The sequence below is a fragment of the Barbus barbus genome (genome assembly GCF_936440315.1).
Source record: "Barbus barbus genome assembly, chromosome: 38".
NCBI classification, from domain to species: domain Eukaryota; kingdom Metazoa; phylum Chordata; class Actinopteri; order Cypriniformes; family Cyprinidae; genus Barbus; species Barbus barbus.
The window spans coordinates 1008668-1036481 of NC_136716.1; the positions used below are offsets into that span (position 1 = coordinate 1008668).

The following is a 27814-nucleotide window of genomic DNA, read 5'->3' on the forward strand; positions in this document are numbered from 1 at the left end:
TGAATGAAAATGGGCTGAAAATGGTGTCTCTCACCAAAAAATCTCTCCTGCTCACCAAGGCTACATTTATTACACCAGTCACAGATTGAAGAAAGATCTCCATGAAGTTCTGAAGAGAGAGATAATTGAGCTGAATGCGGAGCCAGACGTACTGCTGTAGCTGCCATGTTTGACATGTATGCAACAAGAATGTTGCATTTATCATAAGGATAAAACTTTCATTGTGATGGTTTATAAATAACTATATGTATCTTTTTTTTATACGAGTGCAGCAATATGAGGACATTTATTTGCATCATGTTCGACCTGGAATCATATAATATTGACTTTCCTTCAACAAATCAAACGGTTGGTTGATTGAAAAGTTCAACGAAGCTATAAACCTTTTTCTTATGTGGAACTGATGAATGATAAAGTATACCATGAATATAACCTGGCAGCTTTTTTTTACATTTAAAGGAGTAGTTCACTCAACAATGAAAATTTAATGAGAATGTGTTCACCCTCAGGCCATCCAGGATGAGTTAGTTTCTTCATCAGGTTTGTAGAAATGTGTCTCAGCAATGGATGCTCTGCAGTGAATGGGTGCCGTCCAGAGAAATATGCAGAGACACATTTCTCAAAAAAAAACAAAGTCATGGAATGAAATTGACTAGCACAATGTAAAATATGGACTTTTATTATACTTTAAAGAATTCAGCTTTTGTGTTAAAAAAAATAACAGTAAATGATGATATTTTTGGTGAATTATAAATGTAATGCTGCATGGACCTGCCTCATCCAACGTTTCGCTATGTATTATAAAAATGACAAACTGAAACGTGAGATCTGACCCTGTGTTGACTCAAGAAACCCTGAGTTTCTGCTTGAAGCTGTTCATCTGTTACTGTTCTCAAAATAACGCTTCATGGCTCATTTGCACCATCTGCTGGTAATTTACTTTACCATAAACACATCCTTGGCATTGGTTAAGCACCAGCAAATTATTATTGTTGTTATTTTTTGCTTGAAAAGGCCACACACATTCTTTTTTTGAAATAATGAATTATTTCTCCATTTCAATCATTTGTTCTAGACTGTAGAGTTAGTCTAAATATACTTCCAACTTTACTCAGTAACTGTGCCAACAGCCTCTAATGCGTGTAACCTTTTCTTTCTCACAGAAAATACCACTCTCACTTTTTTCCTGTTTAAGGATGTAAGAAATTGATCAAAAGTGACAGTACAGACATTTACAAAAGATTTCTATTGCATATAAATGCTGTCCTTTTGAAAGAATCATCAAAGAATCCTAAAATGATGCTGAAAATTCAGCTTTGATCACAGCAATCAATTACATTTGAACAGATATTCACATAGAAAACAGCTATTTTACATTGTAATAATATTTCATATTATTACTGATTTACACACACACACACACACACACACACACACACACACACACACACACACACACACACACACACACACATATAGATATTCATAATGCAGCTTTCTGTATGAATAAATGCAGAAATGAAGAAATGACTTTCAAAGGAAAATAATTAAAAAAATATTAAAATGATTATTAAAATAAATATTATTTTACAAATTCTTGGCGACCACAAATGTTTGAATTATTGGTTATTTTATGAAACACATTAATGTTGTATGATACTATAATACCTGTGGGTTCAAGTATTTGGAAATGTTGCATTAGATAAAAACATATCAAACCAAGTTTGATTTTTAGTGTTTATTTAATTTAACTCAATTCATACATTAGAGAGACTTAATGGCTTTGAATATTTTTTTAGGGTCACTGTATATGATCTGAGAGTTTGTGAATCACACTGGTGATTCTTGAGGATTGTGATGACATGTTTGTGGCATCTTCATATTCTCTGTATTAAATATCAGGAGACAACTGCAGAGCTGGTCTCAGATCAGTCATGTCTGTAGTATCCCTCTATGGTCAGCGGCTGATAGCAGACATGTGTGCGGTCCGGTCCGGTCCAGATGGTAAGGTCAGTCCTCGTTCCAGGTGAACTCTAATTAGCTTCACTTCCTCCTCACAGTGACTGCTTGTGCTCCACAATAAACAACGGGCATCCATGCTATAAGATCTAAGGCCACCCAAAAGCATCCCAGTGTGGAAATGAATGTGAATGTTTATTGGGAGCCGTAGTCCTTTTATAAAGCGCCATTGACAGATACAGCAGAGTGATTTATTCCTCTGTCTCAGCCGTGGCTCCTGTGGGAAACGTTACAGAATATTGAGGTTATAGAGGATGTAAAACAAACCCGCAGTGTCATCATGTAAGGCCTGTAAAGTGCAGGAACACGGCGCCTCAGCAGCGTTAAACTCCTCTCGTGCGCTGCTTAGTGGTTCCTCGTGTTCCTGAAGGGTAAGGGGCCGTTCACATGGAACCAGTCGAGCGTTTAAGAACAGATGGATGAAGCAAAAGAGATCACTGGGGTCTCAAGATGTACCTTTAGCTTTACACAGCATCTTCAAACACAGCACTTCTTGCATGAAACGCTGAGCAAAAAAAATATATTTTGTTCAAAGATGAAATTATTATTATTATTTTATTATTATGTTAAAATACATTCTTTTTTTTATTATTTGAACATCACATAAAATTGACAGACTTTTTTTTTTTTAAATGATCCATTTATTAGTACTACTTTTTGGAAGTATAGATTTTGTTTTAACCTTGTCCAACACCCAGGGGTAATTACAATTTTATTTGAGGTTTTATTGTTACCAAATTCTCTGTTTTAGCATGTCTAATCATTTGAATGCATAAAATCAAATTTATTCTTAAAATAGCCTTATGAAATGTTTTTCATATTCTGTGTTGTGTATTTAAATTTTCTGGTTATCAAATGAAGGCATAATACATTAATTTAATTTATCTTTTAAGTATTGAAAATTAAACAAACTTTATTTTTTGGCAAACAAAGGGGCAAATTCACTATTAACATTAAAACATGGAAGAATTGTTGTGTGATTATTCCTTAAAAATTTAAGTTTTAATAATTTTAGTAGTAGCACTAATAGTATTAGTAGTATTATGTACATTCTACTGAACAATATCTCTGGCACAGTGTCTACAAGTTAAACTGTACTTTTATTTTGCCTTGAATACCTCTACATTACGGTGTATATGATATGATGCTAGTTTTACTCAAATGAAATGGTAAAATGCTCATGAAGTGACTCTCAGAGCAGGTCTGGAGATGCTGTTCATGTGTTTATGTCCTCATTTAGTGAGACGACAGGTGTGTGTAGTAAACAAAACCACGCGTCTGCGCCATTCATTCACACAAAACATACAGGATTCATGTTTAAATAGTCTTTTTGTGGCTTAACATTTACAGATACTAGTCCACATTTAAAGTTGATATGAATCTTAATGGGTTTTAATGAAAAGTATAACGTTTGGTTAAAATTTCACAATGGTAGTGTAAAAAACACCCCTTTTACCCTGTTAAAGTCAGCTCTTTTCACAGCAACCCGTTTTGTTGCATTTCCCTTTAAATGCTAATGAGCTCTGCTCGCCCCGCCCCTCTCTTCTGTGCTGTTTATTTTATCCACAGGACTTGCTAACTAGCACGTTATAAAGAAAGGCGAATTTGCAAAGATTCATAAAAGAACCTTATACTCACTTCTTCTGGAGGTGAGGCTGGATCACAAATGATTAGATGCCTTTAAAAACACAGTTACTATTACTATCATTCTCTTGTTCTATAGTCTTTCTATCGTTCATTTGTTTGCTCTTTTCTATCTACCCTTCATTCTATTGTCCATTTTTTCATCCTTTCTTTCTATCATCTTGTCTTTCATTCTATCTATTGTTTGTATCTATGATTTAGAACTATGTAGATATCTAATTTGAGGATGACATGTTACATTTATTTGAAAAATAATCAAACAAAGAAATGTATTTAGAAACATTTCAGTCTTTATTGCAGGAACAGGCTGAAGCTGTAATACACACAGTACACACTTCAATCATTTTGACAGCAAGGCACTGCACTGATTGAAGTTAAGGTGATATAATAATATACAGAATAAATACAGTATTCAGTCTGTAGTAGGTTAATATAAAAGACGGCAAAAAACCTCAAAACAACTCATTCTTACAGACATGAAAAACTGTAATTTGTGAGTGACTATGGTTTAGTTGACATGAGTTGTTTGTGAAGCTGTATCGCCACCCTTTGGACACGTCTAGGAGCTGATCTTCAGTGCATCAGCATGAGCCAGCTGGTGGGAAATAAAAACAGGCCATGTTAACTAAAGCCATAGTCTAATTATTTATTTATTCAGTTAGTCATTAAGAACATTTATTTTTGCATTCTTTCATTTAAAATAAACCAATTAAAGGGACGGTCCATCCAAAAATGACAATTTATCATCATTTAGTCACGCTCATGTCGTCTCAAACCTGTGTGACTCTTTCTTCTGTGAAACATTAGGAAGATATTTTGAAGAATGTTGGTAATGAAATGGTTTTGGGTCCCAGTGACTTGTAGGGTGTAAAAATACTTTGGAAGAGAATGGGACGTCCATGGGAGTTTGATTACCAACATTTAAATAATATCTGATGATGCCCGATAACAACAGAATTTTCATTTCTGGGTGAATGTCAATTTTTGGTTGGAAATCTGTGTAATTCTGCAGAATGAATTCAAATGCCTATTTTAAATTTTAAAATGACCTGGCAAGTTGAAACTACAGTATGATCAAATTAGGTACAATATTTAATTACATAAGAGGCCATTGTCAATTCAACATCATTCAAATTCATGACACGTGATGATTATAGGATACAAATTAGTAATAAATAAGGTAGTGATGCACCAAAATTATTTACTGAAACTGAAATGAAAAAATATTTAATAATCAACTAATAAATTAAACGTATTGCATGTATGAATAAATTTTCATGCCAGATTTATTCAAACATATATTAAAGAGCATCAGAACAACATGTTGTTATTTGGATTGCTGATATTTGGGTGCATCAGTAAAATAAGAGCTTACTGAAGCATGCTTTTGTCAGGTATAATGCAGGAAATGATTGGCACACAGATGAACACTCAGTCCGCTTCTGCTCTCAATGCTCAGCCTTTCTGTCTTTCAGAGGACCTGTGGACACAGTCAATACTCTTTAGTCCCATTACAGTTTACAATCATTTTTGCACTATTAACAAAACCTTAATGCAATTTTTTAAAACAACTGATGATCAAAATGCACATTTTTAAAAACATGGATACAATTGGATACAATACACAGAAACCAAAGATCTTTTGTTCATTGAGCTAAAATCACCGGTTCAAAATAACACAACTTAACATCAAAGTATTACTATTTCAAAATGCACCTCCCACATCACATCTGAATTGAGTGTTTATTCATTTCATTACAATGATTAACCTTATTTTTAAATTGTTTCCAGTGAAACTATAAAAATATAGATGCTGCCTAAGTCACATTATAAATTAGACAAACAACAAGAAAAATGACATCTGGTATTCCTGCACAACATTGCACAGCATACAGTAACGTTACCGTTTAATCTTTCAAATAAATATGAAGTGTTCAATTTCCAGTAGATAGCAGCAATCACCACAAATTAAAATTTGAAAAAAAAGTGAATTTGACATAAAATGTTGCTATTTTAATAAGGCCAGTTATATACAAACATTACTAAATTAGCCAATTCAAATGAAAAATATAATAAATACACAAATACTACACAACTAAAACGTAAAAATATTATTAAAATGTGTTTTCTGGAACTCCAGACATTGTTATTACCCTGTTTTAAACTTTTAGGCTTAGACTAGGTCGGCATAAAGTTTGTTCACAAACTTTTACCTCATCTAGTTTATTTATGACCATCATCAGAGTTGGGTATAACACACTACATTTTAAATTTATGCAATTTGATTACAGTTACTGTCAAATTATGTTACTTAAGTTACAAATGCAGTGTTATAAATATGAAGTAAAAATCATGTTTTGATTTATAGAGTGTTTAAGCTGTCTGTCTCTAGCAAAGCTTAACGACTATCCTAGACAACATGTTAAAAACACGCTAGCAACATGCTAATCATGCATGTTAATGTTTTTTAAGAATGCAAAGAAACTTCTCACACCTGAATATTTACTTTCTCACCTGCTGATATTAACAAAATTCATCTTTAGATGCTAGCGAGTTCTGCAGTTCATGGTGCTTTTCTAACTAGATCTTTTCATTACCGTCCGACACGAAGCTGTAGTCTCTGGGCTTGAGGCCGAAGGATCTGGTCATGGTGATGGCTGGGCAGCTGTTCCTCGTCGCTGACCCTGCAGGACTGGGAATGCGGACAGTGAGTGTGTCCGGTAACGTGGGGTTAACAGAGCCTCCGTCTCGCTCCAGCACCAGACTCACCACCTGACAGCGATCAGATATTAGCACGAATATCAGTTCAGATGAAGCCTGGCATTACATATTCAATACAGATTTTTTCAACTGCTGACACACAAAATCTTTACTTGTCACATAGTTTCTGAAAGCTGAGACTCAAACAGCAGAAGCACACACCAAATCTGCAAAACCAGACACTAATTCACAGACTTTGACTCAGTTTTCAATTTTATAAAACACATTTTGCAAAACACAACACACAGTTCTCTATGTAACACTCACAAATCTAACAGGAATTAATATTACGGCAAAGGTGTTTGCAAATATTTGCTTTTGAGATGTTTTGAGTGTTTGTAATATTTTGAATTTAGTGCTTCTTTTTGCAAAAGATGTGAGGCACTTTGCATTTTGTGCATGCATTTCTTGGATTTGTGTGGAAAGTTTTGAAAAAAAGAGGTAAAATTTAGAAAATGTAAGAAGTTGAAAAAAAAAAAAAACTATAATAGCCAGAAAAATTTTATGTTTTGAAATGGAACAGTTTATAGAACCTTTAGACAAAAAAAAAAAAAAAACGAGTATCATATTTGATGCATCAGGATTTTATGGCTCATATAGTCTGAAACAGTGAGAATATGGAGGAAAAACGAGCCTGGTCTCATGAAAATGCATATAAATAGTAAGCCAAATAAAAACAAAAACATACGCAAAAATTGACTATGGCATGCATATAATATGCAGTTTTTGCATACATATGATACGCATCTACCCCACAACCCTAATCCTACCCATCGCTTATAGCATATGCACGCCAAAGTCAATTTTAGCGTATGAATACCACACGTTTTTGTTTTTATTTGGCGTATTATTTATACACACTTTCATGAGATTGGGTTGAAAAAACAGCTCAGTTTTATTCAGAGATTCATAGAAATCAATGAGATCTTTATAACAGTACAGCAGATACTGACGTAAAATTATATAAATATCAGTCATCACTCTATATCTCCAATAATATGTTTTAGTAAAATGAGATTTAAATGATCAAAACATAATGCAATGCAATCAAATAATGATTGAGAGATCTCAAAAGCCTGATGATCATATTTGACTCATATTTGAACATGATTATCCATAACACTTTTTTTTTTTAGAAAATAACAATATGAAAGTTATTCTTACATCATTTACTTGATAAAAATCAGAGCTTCGAAGACACATGAAGCTCGAGCTGAAGCTGGACGCATGTACTATTAAACTAAAAGAGCTTATCCTAGATAAAAAACTCTAAACTATCAATCAGACGACAGAAGACATGCAGTAGATTAGCATGGAGTAAAGTTTACATCATGCTGATCATTAGAAATGCGTTTACCAAATATGATACTGTGCTTTATAAGGTTATTTTCTGATCGATTTTAAATAGACAGAATCTAAGTTCAGTACGCAATAACTGAATTGCTAGAAGTGAGAAGAGATTACAGCTGATTATGTACAGATGGGTCTAGTGTGTAGATGCCATGAGAGAGAGAGAGAGAGAGAGAGAGAGATTACCTCTCCTGTTCTTGCCAAACATTCAGCCGCCTGCTGATCTGTGAATCCCTGCAGTCTGGTGCCATCCACTTCCAACAGCCTGTCTCCTGACACACACACACACACACACACACACACTATCGTCGTGACTCAATCAAACCGACTGATTTACTGAACTGAAGGAGCAGGATGAGTGCACTAAATCTCAGTTCAGTCCATCACACCTGTAACAGCAGAGAGAACAGGAACACTTACCTGTCTGAATACGTCTGTCTCGTTCAGCCGCTCCACCAGCTACCAGACTCTTGATATAAATCCCTCCGTAACGGAGGCCTGTGTTCACTCCTTCCTGTGTATTCACACAAGATACAGAGTTTTATACAACAGTTCGTTCTGGTTCTCAAATCTGATTGAGAACTGTGCAATATTGTAATGGTATCACTACAGGAACGTCCTCTCACAATTTTCTATCACTCCGCGTGTTCTAGCCGGGTCTATTTTTATTTCTTTTATTATCGTAGTATGTTAGCTAATCTAAGAAGAAACAAACTTTTTTTATGAATATTTCATTTGATATTAACTACGAAAGCTCAACAGACGATGAAGATGCAGGGGAATCTTCACTAACAGGTCAAAAAGCAAGAAGTGCAGTCATTACATCTGCAGATTTGGACAATTTAGGAAAAAAACAACATGAAAATAACAAGCTCAATATCGGCCAATATCGGTTAGCCAAGGTCAATATCGGCCAATATCGGTTATCCAAGGTCAATATCGGCCAATATCGGTTATCCAAGCTCAATATCGGCCAATATCGGTTATCCAAGCTCAATATCGGCCAATATCGGTTATCCGAGCTCAATATCGGCCTCAATATCACAGCTCAATATCGACCTCAAACACATGGAGAAATCACAAATGAGCTCAGTTTTGCGTGATTTCTATGGCTCCATTAGGACCAGTAAAGATGAACTGTATGTAGACCAGACGACATCTCACAACACAGACAGGACTTAAATATATATAATTAACGAAACACACACCTGGAACAGAATAAACTACTAATTACATTAAACGAGGACAGGAAACAAACCAAATATGGGCACGGAAACACAAGGCACACACAACAGAGGTCTGACAGATATTACATTTAAAGATAATTTTTAATTGTACTAAGCTGTGTATCATTAAAATGTGTAATTACATAAATACATGACATACTAGATTCAACAGAAATGACATTAAAATATATATTTTAGTGTATCACAAATGTGTGTCAGCAGCTATATATTAAGCTATTATTACTATATTATTATACAACTATATTTCAAAGATAATGGAAGTGATTCTGAAGTCCTGAAGGGGGTCAAAAATACTCTTAAGTTAAACAAAATGCATTTAATATAAATTAAAACTAATACATTTTCATGTAATTTAATGCAATTAAGTGTCAGGAGAGATTACATCTAGTTCATACTTAACGAAAATGTTTATTTTTATAATAACAAATGCCCTTTTTTAATTATTCAAAGCGTATAGTTGTTTTCAGCACAGAATAATGGATTCATCATTGTTTTTTGTGTCTGATGGTATTGTCTTCTAAACTCTGTGACATTTGTCCGAATGCCTCTCAAGCTGCTTAACCTCATTTAGAGAGATTAGCACTAGTCTGTATTTAGGCTGTGATTGCGCTTCGCTATAATCATGTGACCGCTCTTCCTCTTTAACCTTTGGCTGCCGATTCTCTTTGACCTTCTGTGATACACTGACCTCGTGACGCTGATAAAGCAGCAGATGTACAACAGATATCTCAGAATTTATTGGTAATGCTAAGGTTTTCTTCCCTTACAAAAAAGAATTTGCCATTAGTATACTTGGCTAGTTGGATTAGTCCCTTACAAAGATCATTTTATTAAGATAATATAGTACATTTTCCAAGTTTACTTAGTAAGTATCAATGCACTAGTAATACTTGTAGTACTTCTTTGGAGTAAGTTGGCCCAATTTTTAATATATAAAAGTATATTTTTAAGTGTACCAGTAGTAAACTTACTGTACAGAACTAGTTTTTTTAATCTAACTTGTAATATAGTATTATACTTAAGGCAAGGCAAGGCAAGGCAAGGCAGTGTAAGGACCTGAGGACTGGTGTGATATGCTCAGATTTTCTGGTTCTAGTAATACAGTTTATAAGTTTATAGTTTATTATAAGATATTCTGTTAAATTTAAGTAAATATTTACTTATGACCCTTTTTTTAAAGTACATTTTGTATAAGTATAGTTGCAATACTAAATAAACACTTCAATTTATAGCACTTAAATAAGTATACTTTTATAAACTAAAAGGTTAGCCTATTTAGTCCCAATAGGTTTTTAAATAGTGCACACAGAAGTATACTAGCAGTACACTGATATTAGAATACTTACTACGCTTGGAAAATATACTTTGTTTACTTATTTATTTATTTTTTGGTTGTTTTTTAATTTCTTAAAGATTGTCTAACTGACTTTATTTATTTTTTTTCAAAATTTGCACATACCCTCAATATTTAGTCTGAAAACCTATAAAAGTATGAAGCGCAGTGTGCTTACAGCGATCCCGATGCCCAGACTGCCTCCAGATTTCTGAAGCGTCACAGTAAACTCTTCAGGTCTCAGGCTGATCAGAGACGCTGACCTGGAATAATCCTCCTGATACACAAAAACCAGACCAAACACAGACAACTGGTAGTCTAAGCTTCATACATTTACAGGATTCTTTGATTGATATAAAGTATTTATTTGAAATAGAAATCTTTTAAACATTATAAATGTCCTTACCTTTTTGAATTGTATTCAAATTTTATTGTTTCTTTTTTATTTTTTCAACTGCTTACACACTAAATCTTTACTAGTCACACAATTTCTCAAACAGCAGAAGCACACACCAAATCTGCAAAACCAGACACTAATTCTCAGCCTTTGACTCAGTTTTTAATTTCATAAAACACTTTTTGCTAAACACAACACTATGTAACACACACAAATCTAACAGGAATTAATATTACGGCGAAGGTGTTTGCAAATGTTTGCTTTTGAGATGTGTTTGTGATATTTTGAATGCAGCGCTTCATTTTGCAAGAGATGTGAGGCATTTTGCATTTTGTGCGTGCGATTCTTGGATTTGTGTAAAGTTCTGAAAACAAGAGGCAAAGTTTTGAAAATGTGTGTAGGTAGTTGAAAAAGAAATTGTAAATCATGGTATCATGGAAACATTCTGACACTTTTTTTCCAATTTTAATTTTTCATATTCACACAAACATTAATTGAGACGCAACAACTCACATTTCCACAGCCTTTAAAGGAACTTGTTTAACATTTCCAGTACCTGAGCGTTTATAATGCGAACTTCAGGAACATGCAGCCGGTTGGTTCCTTTGGGGGTCATCATAACACTGACCAGCTCGTCCAGATCCTCGTCTCCTGCTCGACTGTCGGCCCGTATGGTGCTCTGAGACTCGTAGTTCCTCTCGGCCAGATGACCAGTGCCTCCACGCTTAGACATAGCTGATCGTTTCACAACACATTATTAATAACTTTGTAGAATTATATGAGCAATGCTGCCTGTCATTTATAAACTATACTCTAAAAAGAAATTCAGAGTAGCACAACTTAAATAAATGCATGGTTGTAAGTTAAAAATTCTAACTTATTGATAACCTTTAGTTCAATTCACTTTTAATTAAACCTTTTTAAGTTGCAAACATTATTTTGATGAGTTATAATAAAGTCGATCATTACATCAATGTAATATTGCATGTAATTTAAACCAAAAAAAAAATGTTTTAATAGGTTGTTATAACTTGAAATGAAATTGTCTTGATAACTTTAAAAACTAGGCAGTGGATAGTTCCTCAGATTATGCCTATGCCAGGCCAGTAGTTGGCGATGGCATTTTGTAAAGAAACACTTTGCGCTTGCTTATAGACTGAACATGTACATACACATGACATTACCTTTTCACAAATTTGGATTTTTGAAGATAACAGTATCGTTTTCAAAAACTTGCACTTGAAACCCATTTCAATGTTTTTATTTGAAAACGGCATCGTGTAATGCCCGTTTAGTTAACTACAATAACCCTGGTTAAGCCCAAAACACTTGTATTTCGAGCGTGCTGATGTAATATCACATGTGCAACAGAATATAAATGCATGCCATACCTTTTGGCTGTGAGACGATGAGCTGCACCTCTCTGGAGCTGCTCTGCATGATATCAGCGGCTTCGGTGAAGGACAAGCCCTCCAGACTGAGCTGATTCAGAGAGATCAGACGACCACCTGACGGAGACAAGGAGCTCAGCTTCACTTATGCTCAAACAGAGACCTCTGAGGTCATCATGACAGAACATTATCAATTCAAGATTCACCTGCTTTGATGCGTCCATCTCGGTCAGCTGGGCCTCCGGGTACAACGGATGCAATGAAGATCCCGAGGTCCAGTTTCCCAGTGCTTTCTTCTCCAACAATTACAATACCTAAAGCCATAATTAACTGAGAGTGAATTCATATTCATATTCTGCATATCAGTGAGTTATAATGAGTCCAGAATCCATTTACCGAGGCCAACTTTGGGATCCTTTTTGAGGGAAACACAGATTATTTCCCTCTCTGGTGGTAGGGCTCTTGTTGGAGTATCTGTGAGAAAAAAGACTCTTTGCTTTGTGCTGTTTGCCAACTAAACAGTATAATAAGTTAATTTTATACAACCCGAATTTCGGAAATCTTGGGACGTTTTTTACATTTGAATAAAATTACAACTAAAAGACTTTCAAATCATATGAGCCAATATTGTATTCACAATAGAACATAGATAACATAACAAATGTTTAAACGGAGAAATTGTACACTTTTATCCACTAAATGAGCTCATTTCAAATTTGATGCCTGCTACAGGTCTCAAAAAAGTTGGCAAGTGGCAACAAAGGGCTAAAAAAGCAAGAACATTTGAAAAGATTTAGCTGGGAGGACATCTAGCAACTAATTGACATCAGGTCTGTAACATAAAAGCTGTAGGATATCAGAGACTGAATTAGACAAATTTGAGATTCGATCAGAACATTGAAACATGAGAAGCTGAGATTCACAAAGAGGGACCCAGGACAACGTCATAAATCTGTCCAAATCCTAGTACCAACTAGTCTGAAGCAAGCAAACTAACCAGCAAGCCTCTTTCACAGAACACTTATTGATAATTCCAATTCAGGAAGGAGACTGTCAAATTTGGGGAAAGTAATCAAGACTGATGGTCAAAGAGATTGCCGTCACATGTAAACCTGTAATAGAAAATCACGAGCTACAGACTCTCTTGGGCGGGTCTTCCCCCATACAAGACAAAGACAGACTGGAATTCCATAGGAGACCTTTTAACCTCTCTCTGGTCGTCACAGAACATGCCTCTTATTCTCCATAGAATTACACACTAGAGACAATCTGTTCATATGCACTAAAAATCATCTTAAAAGGACTTATGAATTATTTCTCTGCATAGAAATAACCTTTGTTGGATGCCCGTGGTCTTCGGGCCCTCAGACAACGCTGCATCACTCATCGGCATGATTCTGCCATTGACATCACTAAATGGGCCCAGGAATACTTCCAGAAACAACTGTCGGTAAACACAATCCACCGTGCCATCTGCAGATGCCAACTAAAGCTGTATCATGCAAAAAGGAAGCCATATGTGAACATGGTCCAGAAGCGTCGTCGTGTCCAGTGGGCCAAGGCTCATTTAAAATGGACCGTTTCAAAGTGGAAAAGTGTTCTATGGTCAGACGAGTCCAAATGTGACAATCTTGTTGGAAATCACAAGCTCATTTTGTGCATAAAAATAAAAAAAATCTCAGTTTAAACATTTGTTATGTTCTCTATGTTCTATTGTGAATAAAATATTGGCTCATGTGATTTGAAAGTCTTCTAGTTTTCATTTTATTCAAATTTTAAAAAATGTCCCAAAATTTCCGGAATTCGGGTTGTAGGTTAATTTTCAGTTCATACCTTGTAACGGTGAGGACATTGAAGGGATGTCAGAGTAACGCTTTGGAGAGCAATAGGAGCTTCTCTGAAGAGCTGGACTTTGAGATCTAGAGGGAAAAAATATATATATTTGTGGATAATTTTGGCAATAGAGGGTCAGACAGAGGGATTTGTGCAGTTTGTTCTCACCCTGTGTGCTCTAGTAAGTCTCTCTGTTGTTTGATCTTTGCTTCGATGCGGGTTGTCACGTCCTCACAGAACCTGCTCATGGAGTCATCAGCGGCTGCATACTGCACAATGCTCTCCTCTACAGACACATGCACACACCTGGTTACTGTCATCAGACATGATAAAGCCTGAGTAAAGCTGTGTGTGTGTGTCTGACCTGAAGCGAGGCTGTGTGTGAGCTGACGAGAGCTCATCTCCCGGTCAAACTTGTGTTGAGAGGAGCAGAGCTCGCACAGGTATTTGGCAACTTTTGACTTCTCGGTCAGAAAGATGTGCTTCTTTTTGCTGCTGCTGCTCTCGATGATAAACTTACGTCGCTGTGTTGATGAGAACAGACAAGTCACCTTATTTATATAGCGCTTTACTCAATAATGCAAGAGGACATCTATCTATCTATCTATCTATCTATCTATCTATCTATCCATCCATCCATCCATCCATCCATCCATCCATCCATCCATCCATCCATCCATCCATCCATCCATCCATCCATCCATCCATCCATCCATCCATCCATCCATCCATCCATCTATCAAGAAATAATACATTAAACTATATTTAAAAATGTAAAAAAAAAAAATTGAATTTAGTTGAATATAGTGGAAAACATTTTCATCATATAAAACATGTATTTAAGTCATTGTTTTTATTAATTACATTTTAAAATAACTACACATATTTGGACAAAATATGATTATGATGTTATCAAACTGTTTATACTGTATACTATATATACTATTCAAGGACAAATCAACCTATGAACAGCTTACTCACACTGTGCACATTAATCTCGGAGAGGAGGAGTGTTTTAACACTTTTGCTTCTGTATTTCAACAAAAATAGCGAACCCTTTGAGTAAACGAGTAAGGTGTTAGTGACTCACAGCGCAGGTGATTTTGCTCGTCTCTCTCCAGTGGAATCTAAGGCTTGTGGTTCGGGAGTTATTAATAACTTCATACACAATGACTCCTTTGGCACACACTCCCAGCAGCAGCTCTCCGAACACGGGCTTCTTCTCGCGGCCGGCGCGGTGGAACAGCACGCCATACTCCGGAAGCTGCTGGACGCTCTGTGGATGGATTATAATGCCATCACTGCATCCACAAGAGCTGTTCAGACCTACTGGAGTCTGTATACATATCTGGCCTGCAGCCTGTGCAGTTATTATGGATTTGAAGAAATGCAAGATGGCGAGAGGATAAAAAGCATTTTGTCATGTTGCACAAGCAAATGCAGCTTTCACATTTTCCATCCTTCTCATTCTTTATTTTCACTCAAACGAGACCCAACAAACAATCTGGACACTTAAGTCACACTTAAAAATGTCTGAAATTCATTGCATAGAAGAACATTTAGAACATTTCCTAAACTTGTTACATCTGTTTATAATATAATCTACAACCTGGAAAATGTTTTTTTTTTGTAAAATGTACTGTATCTTTATTTCAAACGCATGCATTTTGTTGAATTTTTATCATCTAATGCAATAATGTTCTAATATTTTTAGTGTGACTTATCACCCATGAGCTTGTCACAACAATTATACAGATGTGCCATTGTAAAGAAAGAACATTTCTTCATTTGAAAAAGTGAAAAGTTATAAAATGGCAAACAAAACCAGCTGCTACACTGAGTAGCTAAATTAGAAATGTTAAAAAATATATATTTAATTACTATATTCTATAAGGAATATATAAAAAATATATTATGTTCAAAATACCAGACCATTCAGGGCTGGAAATGGTGGGGGACGGAGTCCAGGGAGTGAATTTCGAGGGGGGGCGGCGTTTCATTTCCAACTGGTTAGATTTATTTGAAAATTAAAGTGATTTCTATATTTTATCCATTCAAAAGACTACAAAAGCGAACCCAGTTCTGCATGAACCGTAGTGCAGTGCATACTAAACAAAATGTAGCAGGATATTTGTGTCTATGGTTTGCTGGCAATGCCATCTTTGATTGGCCATCAAGAGCAGACTGCAGCCAATGGAAATGCTTCTCTATTACTGCCATGCTGCTCCTCACAGCACAGATCCTGACAGCAGACTGCAGCTCCTCATTCATTGAAATAATAGATTCAGTTTGCAGTGTAGAGAGCTTCATCACTAAAATAGAAGTTTGTGAGATTGCGATGAACTTAATGATTATAAAGAGAATTGAATTTATACAACAGATTTATACATTATTGATTTGATTCAAAAGTTAATATAAAGCGACTCATATTTTAGGAACACTTGTCTGATCTGTTCAGAAGTATTTTGTTGATAAAATAAAGTCACTGCGCATCTCCAAGCAAACACAGCGCTGTTTCGATTATGAATGAATCTTTGTTTTTGAACAAATCTAGTGAGTCAATGATTCAATGACCCATTCATAAAGAGTCACTTGCTTCATTCCTTAATGAATCAGCCGTTTGAACGAATCGATTAGATGAATGATTCAGTGACAGACAGTGGCTTGCTGCCACCTACTGGGAGTTTCATGTTTAAAGTATACATTTTAATTGTTTAATATCTCTATATTCAATCTCATAACATTGTTTTTATTAAATGTATTAATGCCACCTCTTTTCTTGTTAAAAAGTCTGTAAATATTCCACATTTGTGCTCTTCTGTTCTGTGCAAAGATTAATTGTTGATGCTGATTTCAGGTTTTGTATCTTATTATTTTAAATGAATTTATTGTTTAATTAATTATTATAATTTTTTTTACAAAAAGTTAATAAATCTATTTTTGGCACAACATATGACATGCATTTAATAAAGTTAAAAATGGCATTACAAAGGTTAAAAAATGCTTTGAGGAGTCAAAAATCACCTTATAATAGTAAGGTTAATTTCTGTCATTGATCAGAAGGTGTTCCTAATTTATTTATTTATTTAAGTAGAAGCACTAGTGCTCCTGAAAAGAAACGTAAGTGTAGAGTCCTTAAGAATGTAATGTTACCTTTTAAAACTAATTGAAAACGTTTTTGCAAAGTGTAAACTATTAAATATAATCTACACATCATGCAATACTGTACGCTAAATAAATGTTACTTGAAATAAAATAAGATAAAAAATTCAACATTTTAGTTTCCAAGGCATCATTTCTCATTTTAATTTATTTTAACTTGATCTACTAAAATAACTAAAACTAAAACTAAAATAAAAATGAATAAAAGCTATATAGACAAAAAAGATTAATTTAAAAAAATATGCGAAATCTAAAAATTACTCAAAAATTTTTAAATACTAGTTATCTCCTTGTCATTACATATCTCACCTTTTTCTAGATTTATTTTATTTTTATTTATTTATTTTTAATTTGTTGTCCCATTTTTATTGGGTTTAATATTTGTGTATGTTACCTTTTTGTTGCTTCATAAATGTTATACTGTTTCATTGCAAAGCCTCTCTATTAGGCTGTTTAATGGTGGGTTCCACTGTGACAACTTACCCCATGTTGGGTGACAACATGCATTCTTGTGATTAAATGATGAATAGAAATATAATTGTCAAACAATGTATGTAATGTATATAAATACACGTGTGTGACAATTAGCCCAGGTCTGCTATACATACTTCATATGATGCTTTCCTAAGGAATGATGCTGTCAGTAAGAACAGAAGTGAATGTAACCTTGAGAAACTCGAGCTCGGCCTCCTCTGAACTCATGTTTGCATTGCTGGCGTGTAATCGGAGCAACTCTTCTTTCAGGCAAGGCATTGGCATTTTCTGCAGGACGCTCTTGGAGACGTAATGCTCAGGCTGATAGTAGTTCTTCCCATAAACCTGCAGACCACACAGAAAACAGCGCTTCAGTCATCCTGACACATGTACACGCTCATACATGCTATATACAGTCAAATGAGTTCATTACATAACCATCTAGCACCTGCTTAATATACATTTGATATTACATGTTCTCAATGCTTCCTGAAGAAGTAATATTACTTATTTTTATCTTCTCTGGCAGCACTGACAGGTGTGACATCAGATGAAGAGAATATAGCACACTAATGACTGTATGACTGTAACACTGAGAATAAATCTTAGAAATACCATCATGTCTTATTTGGAACTTGGTTATTATTGACAACTGAAACATGGCATGAAATAAAATACTTTACTATGAAAAAAGTAAAAAAAAAAATCATTATTTGATCATTTTTAAAAATAAAATTGTATACAAGCTTGGCTAACACATCAATCTATTTATTTATTAATAAATCAAAACTTTATCAAATAATATAATATAATTGATAATGGTAATTTTACATTTATAATCCGTGGTTTACAGTGAATTTATAACAGCTATTGTTAGGCAAACTAAAATCATACAAAAAATAAATGATAATAATTAAAAATGACTTGAAATTAAAGAAACAAACTGAAATTAACAATATAAAAAAAAATATATTTTTTTTTATTTAAGCTAGTTGTCAAGGCAACATTTCTTATTTTCATTTTCTAATTATTTAATCATTAAATAAATGATAAAATAAATAAATAATAAAAAACTAAAACTAAATTAAACTGAAAATATTAACAGATATATTATATTAAAATTCTAATAATATTTCTGAGTGATCCTGTGGAGTACCTCAGGCATACTGTCCCCAAACTCGGCTTGAAGAGCCAAGGCACCGAGAAACAAGCAGGTCTCCTCGTTACAGGGCAGACGGTCGTCCAGAATGTCCCGTCTCAGCTGGAGATAGTACTGATGACGGCTCAGCCGGTGTCTGTCGCCATGAAGAGCAGAGTTAGACAGCAGTGACCGATAAAAACACACCATCACACGATGAGGGAAAAGAAGAGACTCACAGAAGAACAGAGACGTCCTTCACAAAATATCTGATGCGGAAATGAAGCACAAATGTGTCAGTGGGCACTTTTTTCCAGGCGCAAGGGGCAACTTTGGACATTTTTGTGTCATTGTCAAGAAAGAAAAATTCATTATCTGAAAAAGAGAAAAAAATACTATAAAATTATAAACAAAACTATCTGACACAGTGACCTAGTTATTCATCAATATCGCGATTACAAATATTAAATATATTTTATATTTTTAATATAAATTAAAATATATATTTTTTAAATATATATATTTTTTAAAATGATTATTTAATTTAATAATCGTTTTTACATTTTACCAGACATGACTAAAATTAACTAAAATTAACTAAAATTTAAAAAAAATAAATTAAATTTTATATATATATATATATATATATATATATATATATTTTTTTTTTTTATATATATACACATATATATATATATATATATATTTTTTTTAAATATTTGTTTAAAAAATAAAATAACAAATGAATTCATTAAATTTTAAATTACCAGACAAGGGTTATTCTAGTAAAAAAAAAAAAAGTTCTGTTATTTGCAATTAACGTTAACAGAACTAAAATAAAATCTTAAAAAAAAAAACTTAAGTTGTACTGTATTTTCATTTATTTCAACTTATATATATATATATATATGCATATGCTGTAACAGAACTGTTTGTTTAGTTTCCTTTTTGTCCTTATTTGGTTCTTCCTGTTGTAGTTCATGACCTAGTTTTGTTAATTAGTTATATTCTTCACCTGTGTTTGATTAATCATCTTGTTTCCTCGTTTGTTCCTCTCCCTTTATAAGTCCTCAGTTCTCCCTCTGTGTTTGTCCGATCTTAAGTTAATATTGGTTAAGTGTGAGTTGATGCAAATAAATATATCTTTTGTTATTCCTCGTTGTGGGCGCCGATTTCTACAACCACCAACCGTGACATATGCACATATAATAGACATAAATGCAGTGCCGGCGCTCCGCACACGCACATCACGCACTGCGCGTAGGGCACCAAGTGCTTGGGGGGGGCACCAAAAAATCTGGGTCGTGAAAATATCATCACAATATAGGCTACTAGTATAAATAACAAATAAAATATTTCTAGCATGTTAATATACAAAAGCAATACAAAAGTAATATAGGCCTAGACCAAATTAGTCGAGAAAAAGGTGAATCTCTGTGCCAGTCTCCCTCTGGTGCCCCCCCTTCCCCACCTCCCAGTGGTCTGTTCAATTATGCTTCAATCAATTTCAAATTTGGCCGACACCGACCTCAGATATGGCCTCGAAAAGGCACCAAGAGTCGGGGGCGGAAAAAAGAAAAAAGAAGAGACAGCGGGATGATGCTCGCGGGTCGCTTGCAGGTAAGACAATGTTTTAAATAAAAATGTTAGTTTTGTGCGTGTAGTATGCATGTCCAGGGGCGTCGGCGCGTCCGCGTCGCTAGTAGTGCAAAAGATCCGGGGCTTTAGCCCTGCATGTTGAGTCTTTTATTTTAACGGGGTCCGGGGGTTTCTCCCCCGGGAAATTTTGAAACTTGGGCTGTTAAAGATGCAGTTTGTTTGAGAAGGAAAGGAAGGCCAATCGTTGGGGTCCTCATCGTCATATTTGAATGACAAATAAAGCTAATTTTCCCCCTAGGTAGGCTATACGTTACAGATGTGTGTGCATATAGCTATTAGTGCAGAACGTTCCCTATTGTAATTTCTTCGCTTCAATATAATGCCTATCTGCCTCTTGGTAAGGTGAACTTTAGAAAAACTCTGCAACTGAACGTGATGTGATTTTGCCAAATTAGACCGCTTAGATAAAGTTTTTTCGTTGTTGTTCTATGCGGTCATTTTCAAGAGGTTCGGCCAAGGGCGACATCTTTTGGTGAAACTGAAATTAGAAAAAAAAACCCCACAATCTCAGTGTTTGTATATTTTCATATTCACAGAGTTGTCAAATTATTAGGGCTGGGAAAAGATTAATCTCGATTAATCGCATCCAAAATAAAAGTTTGTGTCTACATGATATATGTGCGTGTACTGTGTATAATTATTTTGTATATAGAAATTATATATACAAAATAATTATACAAAATTATATATACAAAATAATTATACAAATTTTTTTTTTCAAAGCTGAAACTCATCAAAACGTACCTGCGTTCATCAATGGGGCAGGAACGTTTAAGTGGTCTGGCTGTCATCAGCATCAATGGGGACGTGGCTCAGAAACTGTCATATGATGACCTGATAGCTGATTTTGCAGCTAGGAAATGTAGGCGTGTGCCTCTGTAGGGCCTCTGACAACTGATGGTAGTGAAAATGTTTAATATAGTTCTATAGAATAGCAGAATGGTCTCTTTATAGAGATGTAGTCCCTCTGTTGAGTAAATTCTACTGTGCAGTTATGTATGGTTATTTGCAGTTTAAAATGTGCACTTTAAAATTCATACTTCATAAAATTCATACACTTATACTGTTATTTGCACTTTAAACTTTTTTTGCACTTTTAACTTTCTGTGTTTACATTGTTCTGTTCCAATTATTTATTTGCAGCAGTTATTTTGGAAGTAAAGAGAACCTAACTAAGAAATTCTGAATGGTAGTTATTTCTTTGGTGGTGGTGGGGGGGGGGATGGGGGGCACCGCCAAGCGTTTGTGCTTAGGGCACCCAAATGGCTAGCGCCGGCCCTGCATAAATGTAAACAAACCCATATGACATATTTACCTAATTATTCCCCAATATCAGAATTATAAATATAAAAACTATATACTACTTTAAATTATTTATTATATTATATATTTTTTAATTATCTGAAAATGAATATTTAATTTAATAAAGCATGTATTTATTATATTTAAAATACCAGACCAGGGTTATTATAGGTAAGTAAAATGAAAATCCAAATAAAATTACATTTTCGTTACACTAAAAAAAAAAAAACTATAAAGACTTTTGAAAATTAAATGGACAAAAACAACAAAACTTGAGAAAGTTTAATTAAAACCAAAAATGAAAATGGAATGACAAAAATAAAAACTAATTCAAAATAAAAATAAAAAACTACAGTAGTACACTGTAAAAAAAAAGAAAAGTTGAGCCAGCTTAAAATTTTAAAGCAACCAGCTTTTTGCTTCTCAACTTATTTTTGTAGGAGATTCTCAACTTTTTGTTGTATGAACTTAAAACAACAAGTTGAGAAAACTCAAAAATCTGCTGAAGTTTGTTGCCTTAAATTTTTAAGTTGGCTCAACTTTTTTTTTGTAGCTTTCACTGTAGCAAACCAAATATGCCTAGAGTCCAGTAAAACGGGTGTATTACCTTCACTATAAGCAAGGCCAAAGTAAAAGTGTTCGACGAGGTTTGCGTGAGCGATGATCATATCAAAGACGTGGCCTGCTCGGGATTGGACGTCACACTTGAGCAGAACGTTCTGTCCGTTTGGCATCAACACGGTCAAGTCCCTCTGCTTTGAACTCGACCTCCCTTTGTTGGACTATTCAGACAGAGAGCGAGAGAGAGAAAATAAGCGCTGAAGTATTACGTAACAGATCGCCTGGTGTCGCGCCAATACTTTCGCTCTTATTATACTGACCACAATAGAATTAGGCAGCTCTAAAAGCACCGGAGGCTCCTCCAGCATTCGGATGAACTCGGGGCCCGTAACCTGAGGACGAACACATGAGAAATACTCAATGAATACTCGGAGCGTTTCATAAACTGCGATAAGCGTAATGATGAAGGCACATTTAGTTTCTTACCTTTGTTTTGTGTTGATTAAGGCTAAATGAAGAGCTGAAGAGCTGATCTGAGCGTGAGGTGAAGTGACCGCATCGCTCAGGAGCAGGACTTCGGCTCAGAAACAAGCTGTTTTTGCTTCTTTGCTGTGAACTGTGACTTCTAGAATATGAAGAGTTGTGAGTTTGGATCAAACAATTCCCAAAGAATTAAATCAAATCCTGTCCTACAGTTCCACTCAGAAATAAGGCATGGAAGTAAAATGACTTGTGAATGCGTGACTGATGTTAAAGTGCTCTGACCTGATGAAGTCTGCGGCTGATGGTGAGCTGTTCCCTCTCAACGGCCAAACTGAGTTCTGACCGGAAGCACCTGAGGCAGAAGATAATTCATTTGTCCTCATTTTAAGAGTAATGCCACTTTGTGAGGTTATTTTTAAAACTTCAGTTGACCAAATAATGAATTTTGAGAAACACACCCCGAAGTCTTTCTCTAACCATCTGGCTTCGGTCTGTAAGATGAGCAGAATCATTTGGGTTTCTTTCAGCCTAGAAAACAAAAACAGTACTCTGTAGAGTTTAGGTTATGTCAGATCCATAATCAAGGTTTAAAACTGCTGTTATTTATTTGTAATTGAATGTGTTGCTTGTAATTATTGTGTTAGTGTTAAATAATGTTTGGATTCATGAACAACCCCCCCCCAAAAAAAAAAAAAAAAAATATATGAATTACTGGATTCACTGGATTATCCAAAACAGACATTAATGGCTCTTTAATATTGACTGGATGAAAGTAAATAAATAAACACTTGTCAGATGCAACAAAATAATTAATACTATAAGATAATTTAATTCACTGTATTATCAAGAATATAAAAAATTATTATATTTTAAATGTATTTAGAAAAATAACTAGGTTATTAACTATTAAACCTGTTTTACAATTCTGACTTTTTCTAGCAATTGCGAGTTTATATCTCACAATTCTGAGAAACAAAATCTGAATTGCAGCATTTAAACTCACAATTGTGAGATAAAACGTTGGTTACCTTTTTTATTTTTTAATCTGTGGTGGAAACGGGCTTTCATAATTGACTAAACTTGTACGCAAATAAACAAACAAACTCAAAAATACTTATTTAACACTATTTCTTTGTACTAATTGTGTCCCTGCAGCACAAAAGCAGTCATGAGTAACACAGGTATATTTGTAGCAATAGCCAACAATACATTGTATGGATCAAAATTATACATTTCTCTTTTATGACAAAAATCATTAGGATATTAAGATCATGTTCCATGAAGATATTTAGTAAATTTCCTACCATAAATATATAAAAACTTCATTTTTGATTAGTAATATGCATCGCTAAGAACTTCATTTGAACAACTTTAAAGGAGATTTTCTCAATATTTAGATTTTTTTGCTCCCTCAGATTCCAGATTTTCTAATAGTTATATAGTTGTATAATATTACGGTGGCTGAGAGAGCTCAACACGCTGCAAGTAGAAAAACACCTGCAAATTAAGAAAACAACTTCGTCAATTTGACAACACACACGCTGCAAATGCACACAACACAACAATGAAACGCGCTGCAAATACAATTCTTTATTTGTTTGTGTTGTGAGCATTTGCACCACCTGCTGTCAAACTGATGAAGATGTTTTCTTGATTTGCATGTGTTTTCTGAAGTTGCAGCATGTTGAGCTCTCTTGGCCACCATAAAATATTGTCTTATCCTAACAAACCATACATCAATGGAAAGCTTATTTATTACTCAATTTATAAAGCTTATTTATTCAGCTTTCAGATGATGCATAAATCTCAATTTAATGTAGATTAAATAGCTCGCGGTTACCTGCAGAACATCCTCAGCCATCTGTCTGATGGCTCTCTGTGGCCGGGGCAGGACAGAGCTCTTATGCTGCTGCTCACATGTCTCCAGCACCGACAGCAGATTCACTCGCTTGTGAGCCGCATCCTCACACATACTCAGTAAAAGACTGTTCAGGCTGTCGCTGAGCCGGACGGGCTGTCAGGAGACCAGGAGCAATACGTCATCACTTCACACTTGTTACAAACTCCAGGGGAGAGGGATTCTTGACATCATCCAAATAAGGATCAAAACAATTTGAAGTGATGTTGACTTTAACCCTCTGCTATTTCTCACTCTTGTGACCCTCGACGGTCAAAACTGAAGACAATAAGCATAACATTTTTTTGTTGGTTCCAAAAATATTTATTCTTTGATATTTTGATACTTTGATATTCACCTCCAAGGTTGGTATAGTTAACTAAACTAAATCTCTCTCTCTATATATATTCAAAATATACGATTTAAAAAAAATTTTTTGGAAGACAACATAGAGTTTATTGAAGAGGAACCCACCTGATTTTGTGGAAGATGATAATCTACTGTCCAATAAAGAGTCATGCCTAGTGAGTAAACCACCATCTAAAATCAGAGCAAATAAATGCTACATTTGGTCTTGATTTGCCATAAAAGCTAATCTTCTTAAGACACTCACCACTTCTTCTTAAGGTCAGGCTAAAAACTATCTACCATAACTGGAGGCCAGCTCACCTTCTCCGTGGCCTGTCTTCTGGAGAAAGGGTTGCTCTGTGACATTTCTGGAGAAGCGAATGAGCCAGCATCCTCAGATCGGCCGCAGCTCTTGAAGGCAACACCGCCGACTGCAGAAAGCAGCATGGATCCAGGACTGATGACACAACACATGTTACCAGGATCTGGAGAAAGGGAGGGAGGTGAAGTGGGGACAGATTACATGGCACTGAAGGATAAAAGCGTGAAAATGAGTTGAAAGAGCTCTATACCTTTACTTGAGATGTCTATCAAGGCTTCTGCAGCACCGAGGAGGAGAGCCCAGACCTCGTCCTCCTCCAGAGGAGCTCCCCGTGACTCCAGCACCTCTGCCAGGGTCACAAACATGCTCATTCTGCCAGACACAAGACACACACACACACACAAATGCATGGAAAAAGTATGTGAACACTTGGACTTCATAGCTTCAATAAAACCTAAGAATTTGCTGAAAATGTCTTCACTCTCAGGTCATCCCAGATGTAGATGAGTTTGTTTCTTCATCAGGTTTGTATAAATGTGTCTCTGCATCAGTGTCTCAGCAATGGATGCTCTGCAGTGAATGGGTGCCGTCAGAATGAGAGTCCAAACAGCTGATAAAAACATCACAATAATCCACACCACTCCAGTCCATCAGTTATCATCTTGAAACATTACATTACGTTTTTAACTAAAATAACTCAAAACAGGAGATGGACTTTTTTCCCATAATAAACCCATAATGAAAAAGTGAAAAAGTGCATCTGTTGTCTCTCTCATCAAAATCCAGCCACATATTTGTTTAGAGCTGTTTTGTCTTGTAAATGCTGCTTGATCTGCAGATTTCTCTCCTGATTCAGACCAGAACACTTTTTCACTGGAGGAAGAGTTATTATGGATTATGGATTATGGATTTTAGTTATAAGCATCTTAATGCTGGATTAGTTTCATCTTTTGTGTTCTCCAGATGTTAACTGATGGACTGGAGTGGTGTGGATTATTGTGATGTTTTTATCAGCTGTTTGGACTCTCATTCTGACGGCACCCATTCACTGCAGAGCATCCATTGCTGAGACACTGATGCAGAGACACATTTATACAAACCTGATGAAGAAACACACTCATCCTAATCTTGGATGGTCTGAGAGTGAGCACATTGTAAGCAAATTTTCATTTTTGGGGCGATTCACATACTTTTTCAACCCCACACTGTAAATGCTTCACTGTTTGTTCACACATCATTGTGCTTTACTTATTTACTGTATTTGCATCGTTCCGTCTTTGTTGAAGATCGGATTCAATCTTATGATTCTCCATTTTAAAGAACTGTTTTAGTCCAAAGTCAATGGAGTCCAAAACAACACTGGACTCCAGTGACATTCACCGTATAGACAAAAAACACCAACAGTTTTCTAAGTATCTTCTTTTTGTGTCTCACAAAACAATGTTTTGTAAATTGGAATGACATAAATGAATGAAAGAGTTTTACATTTTTTGGGTGAATGGCCCTTTAATTGTCCATCCTGGCCACCATTACTTCACATGTTGCCTCCACTGTATTTGCGTAGATTGGCAAGCTATAATTAACTAAAGTACAGTCTACAGCGTGCCTCTTTAATTAATTACCTCTTTAATTAACAGTTAAATGGGGAGCAACCTTACATAGCACGTAAGAGCCACTGCACATTTTCTCTGCTTCATCTCAGTCTTGTTTTCACACACTTGCAAGCCTTTTCCTCTAGTAATTAGCTTTGAGAGAGCCTGGTGGATTTGCTCTAATGTGTTTTCTCTTACAAGTTCAAACCAAAAAAAAAAAAGCTAAAAGAGGCAGCTTTCATTGACCTGGAATGCTGTATTATATGTAACAACATATGATAATTTCCTCCTCAAAAATGAATGGGGCAGTAAGTATTTCCAGTTGTCATGTAGGCTCAGAGAAAGGTTGATCGGTGCATCTTGTGCTGGAGTACTAATTAATATTTAAAAAGATTCAGACTAAATATTTTCAAGATTACTTTAAAGAATCTTATGCTACTATATAAATATGATATATATATATATATAGTGATTTGAATATATTTGCATTTATGCATCAACATGTCTTTGTTAACTCATTTGGTCACCAGTTGCCCTCTATAGTAGATTAGCATGACTTTTGCCCCTCAGGACTGACACTTGCCTTCACTTACTGGCCTTTCCATCATTACAAAACCCAGAGATTTACCTTGCTGTTTACCTTCGAAATGAATGTGTGTTACGATCTTCTCTTGATGGAATGATGCTAAGTTCAATGCATCTTCTGCACTGAAATACTAACTTAAATATCTTTACCTATCTTAAATGCTAACACAATATCATTACCTATCTTGTCAAAGCAGCTTTACAGTATCAAATAGGAAATAGTGTGTCAGTAATGCAAAAAGACAATAGTAAACGATCAATTTTCAAGTTGTATTGAAAAGAATCATATGTAATACTATTTTTAATGCAGATGATAT

At 35.0% G+C, this 27814-nt stretch overlaps 1 protein-coding gene across 1 annotated transcript; it reads right to left on the bottom strand.

Moving 5' to 3' along the window:
• Positions 1 to 6243: 6243 nt before the first annotated feature.
• LOC306858099 (FERM and PDZ domain-containing protein 2-like) lies at positions 6244 to 25691 on the bottom strand (the record flags this gene model as incomplete). The annotated part of the gene is made up of 24 exons (XM_079398496.1): positions 6244 to 6435; positions 7960 to 8045; positions 8194 to 8287; positions 10532 to 10630; positions 11307 to 11485; positions 12142 to 12258; positions 12348 to 12455; positions 12538 to 12615; positions 13975 to 14060; positions 14143 to 14260; positions 14339 to 14498; positions 15065 to 15250; positions 17803 to 17955; positions 18767 to 18905; positions 18988 to 19123; positions 22317 to 22491; positions 22591 to 22662; positions 22757 to 22895; positions 23036 to 23105; positions 23212 to 23281; positions 24594 to 24767; positions 25125 to 25190; positions 25320 to 25483; positions 25571 to 25691. 24 exons carry the CDS (start codon positions 25689 to 25691, stop codon positions 6244 to 6246), a joined length of 2982 nt encoding a protein of 993 aa, XP_079254622.1.
• Positions 25692 to 27814: the final 2123 nt, after the last annotated feature.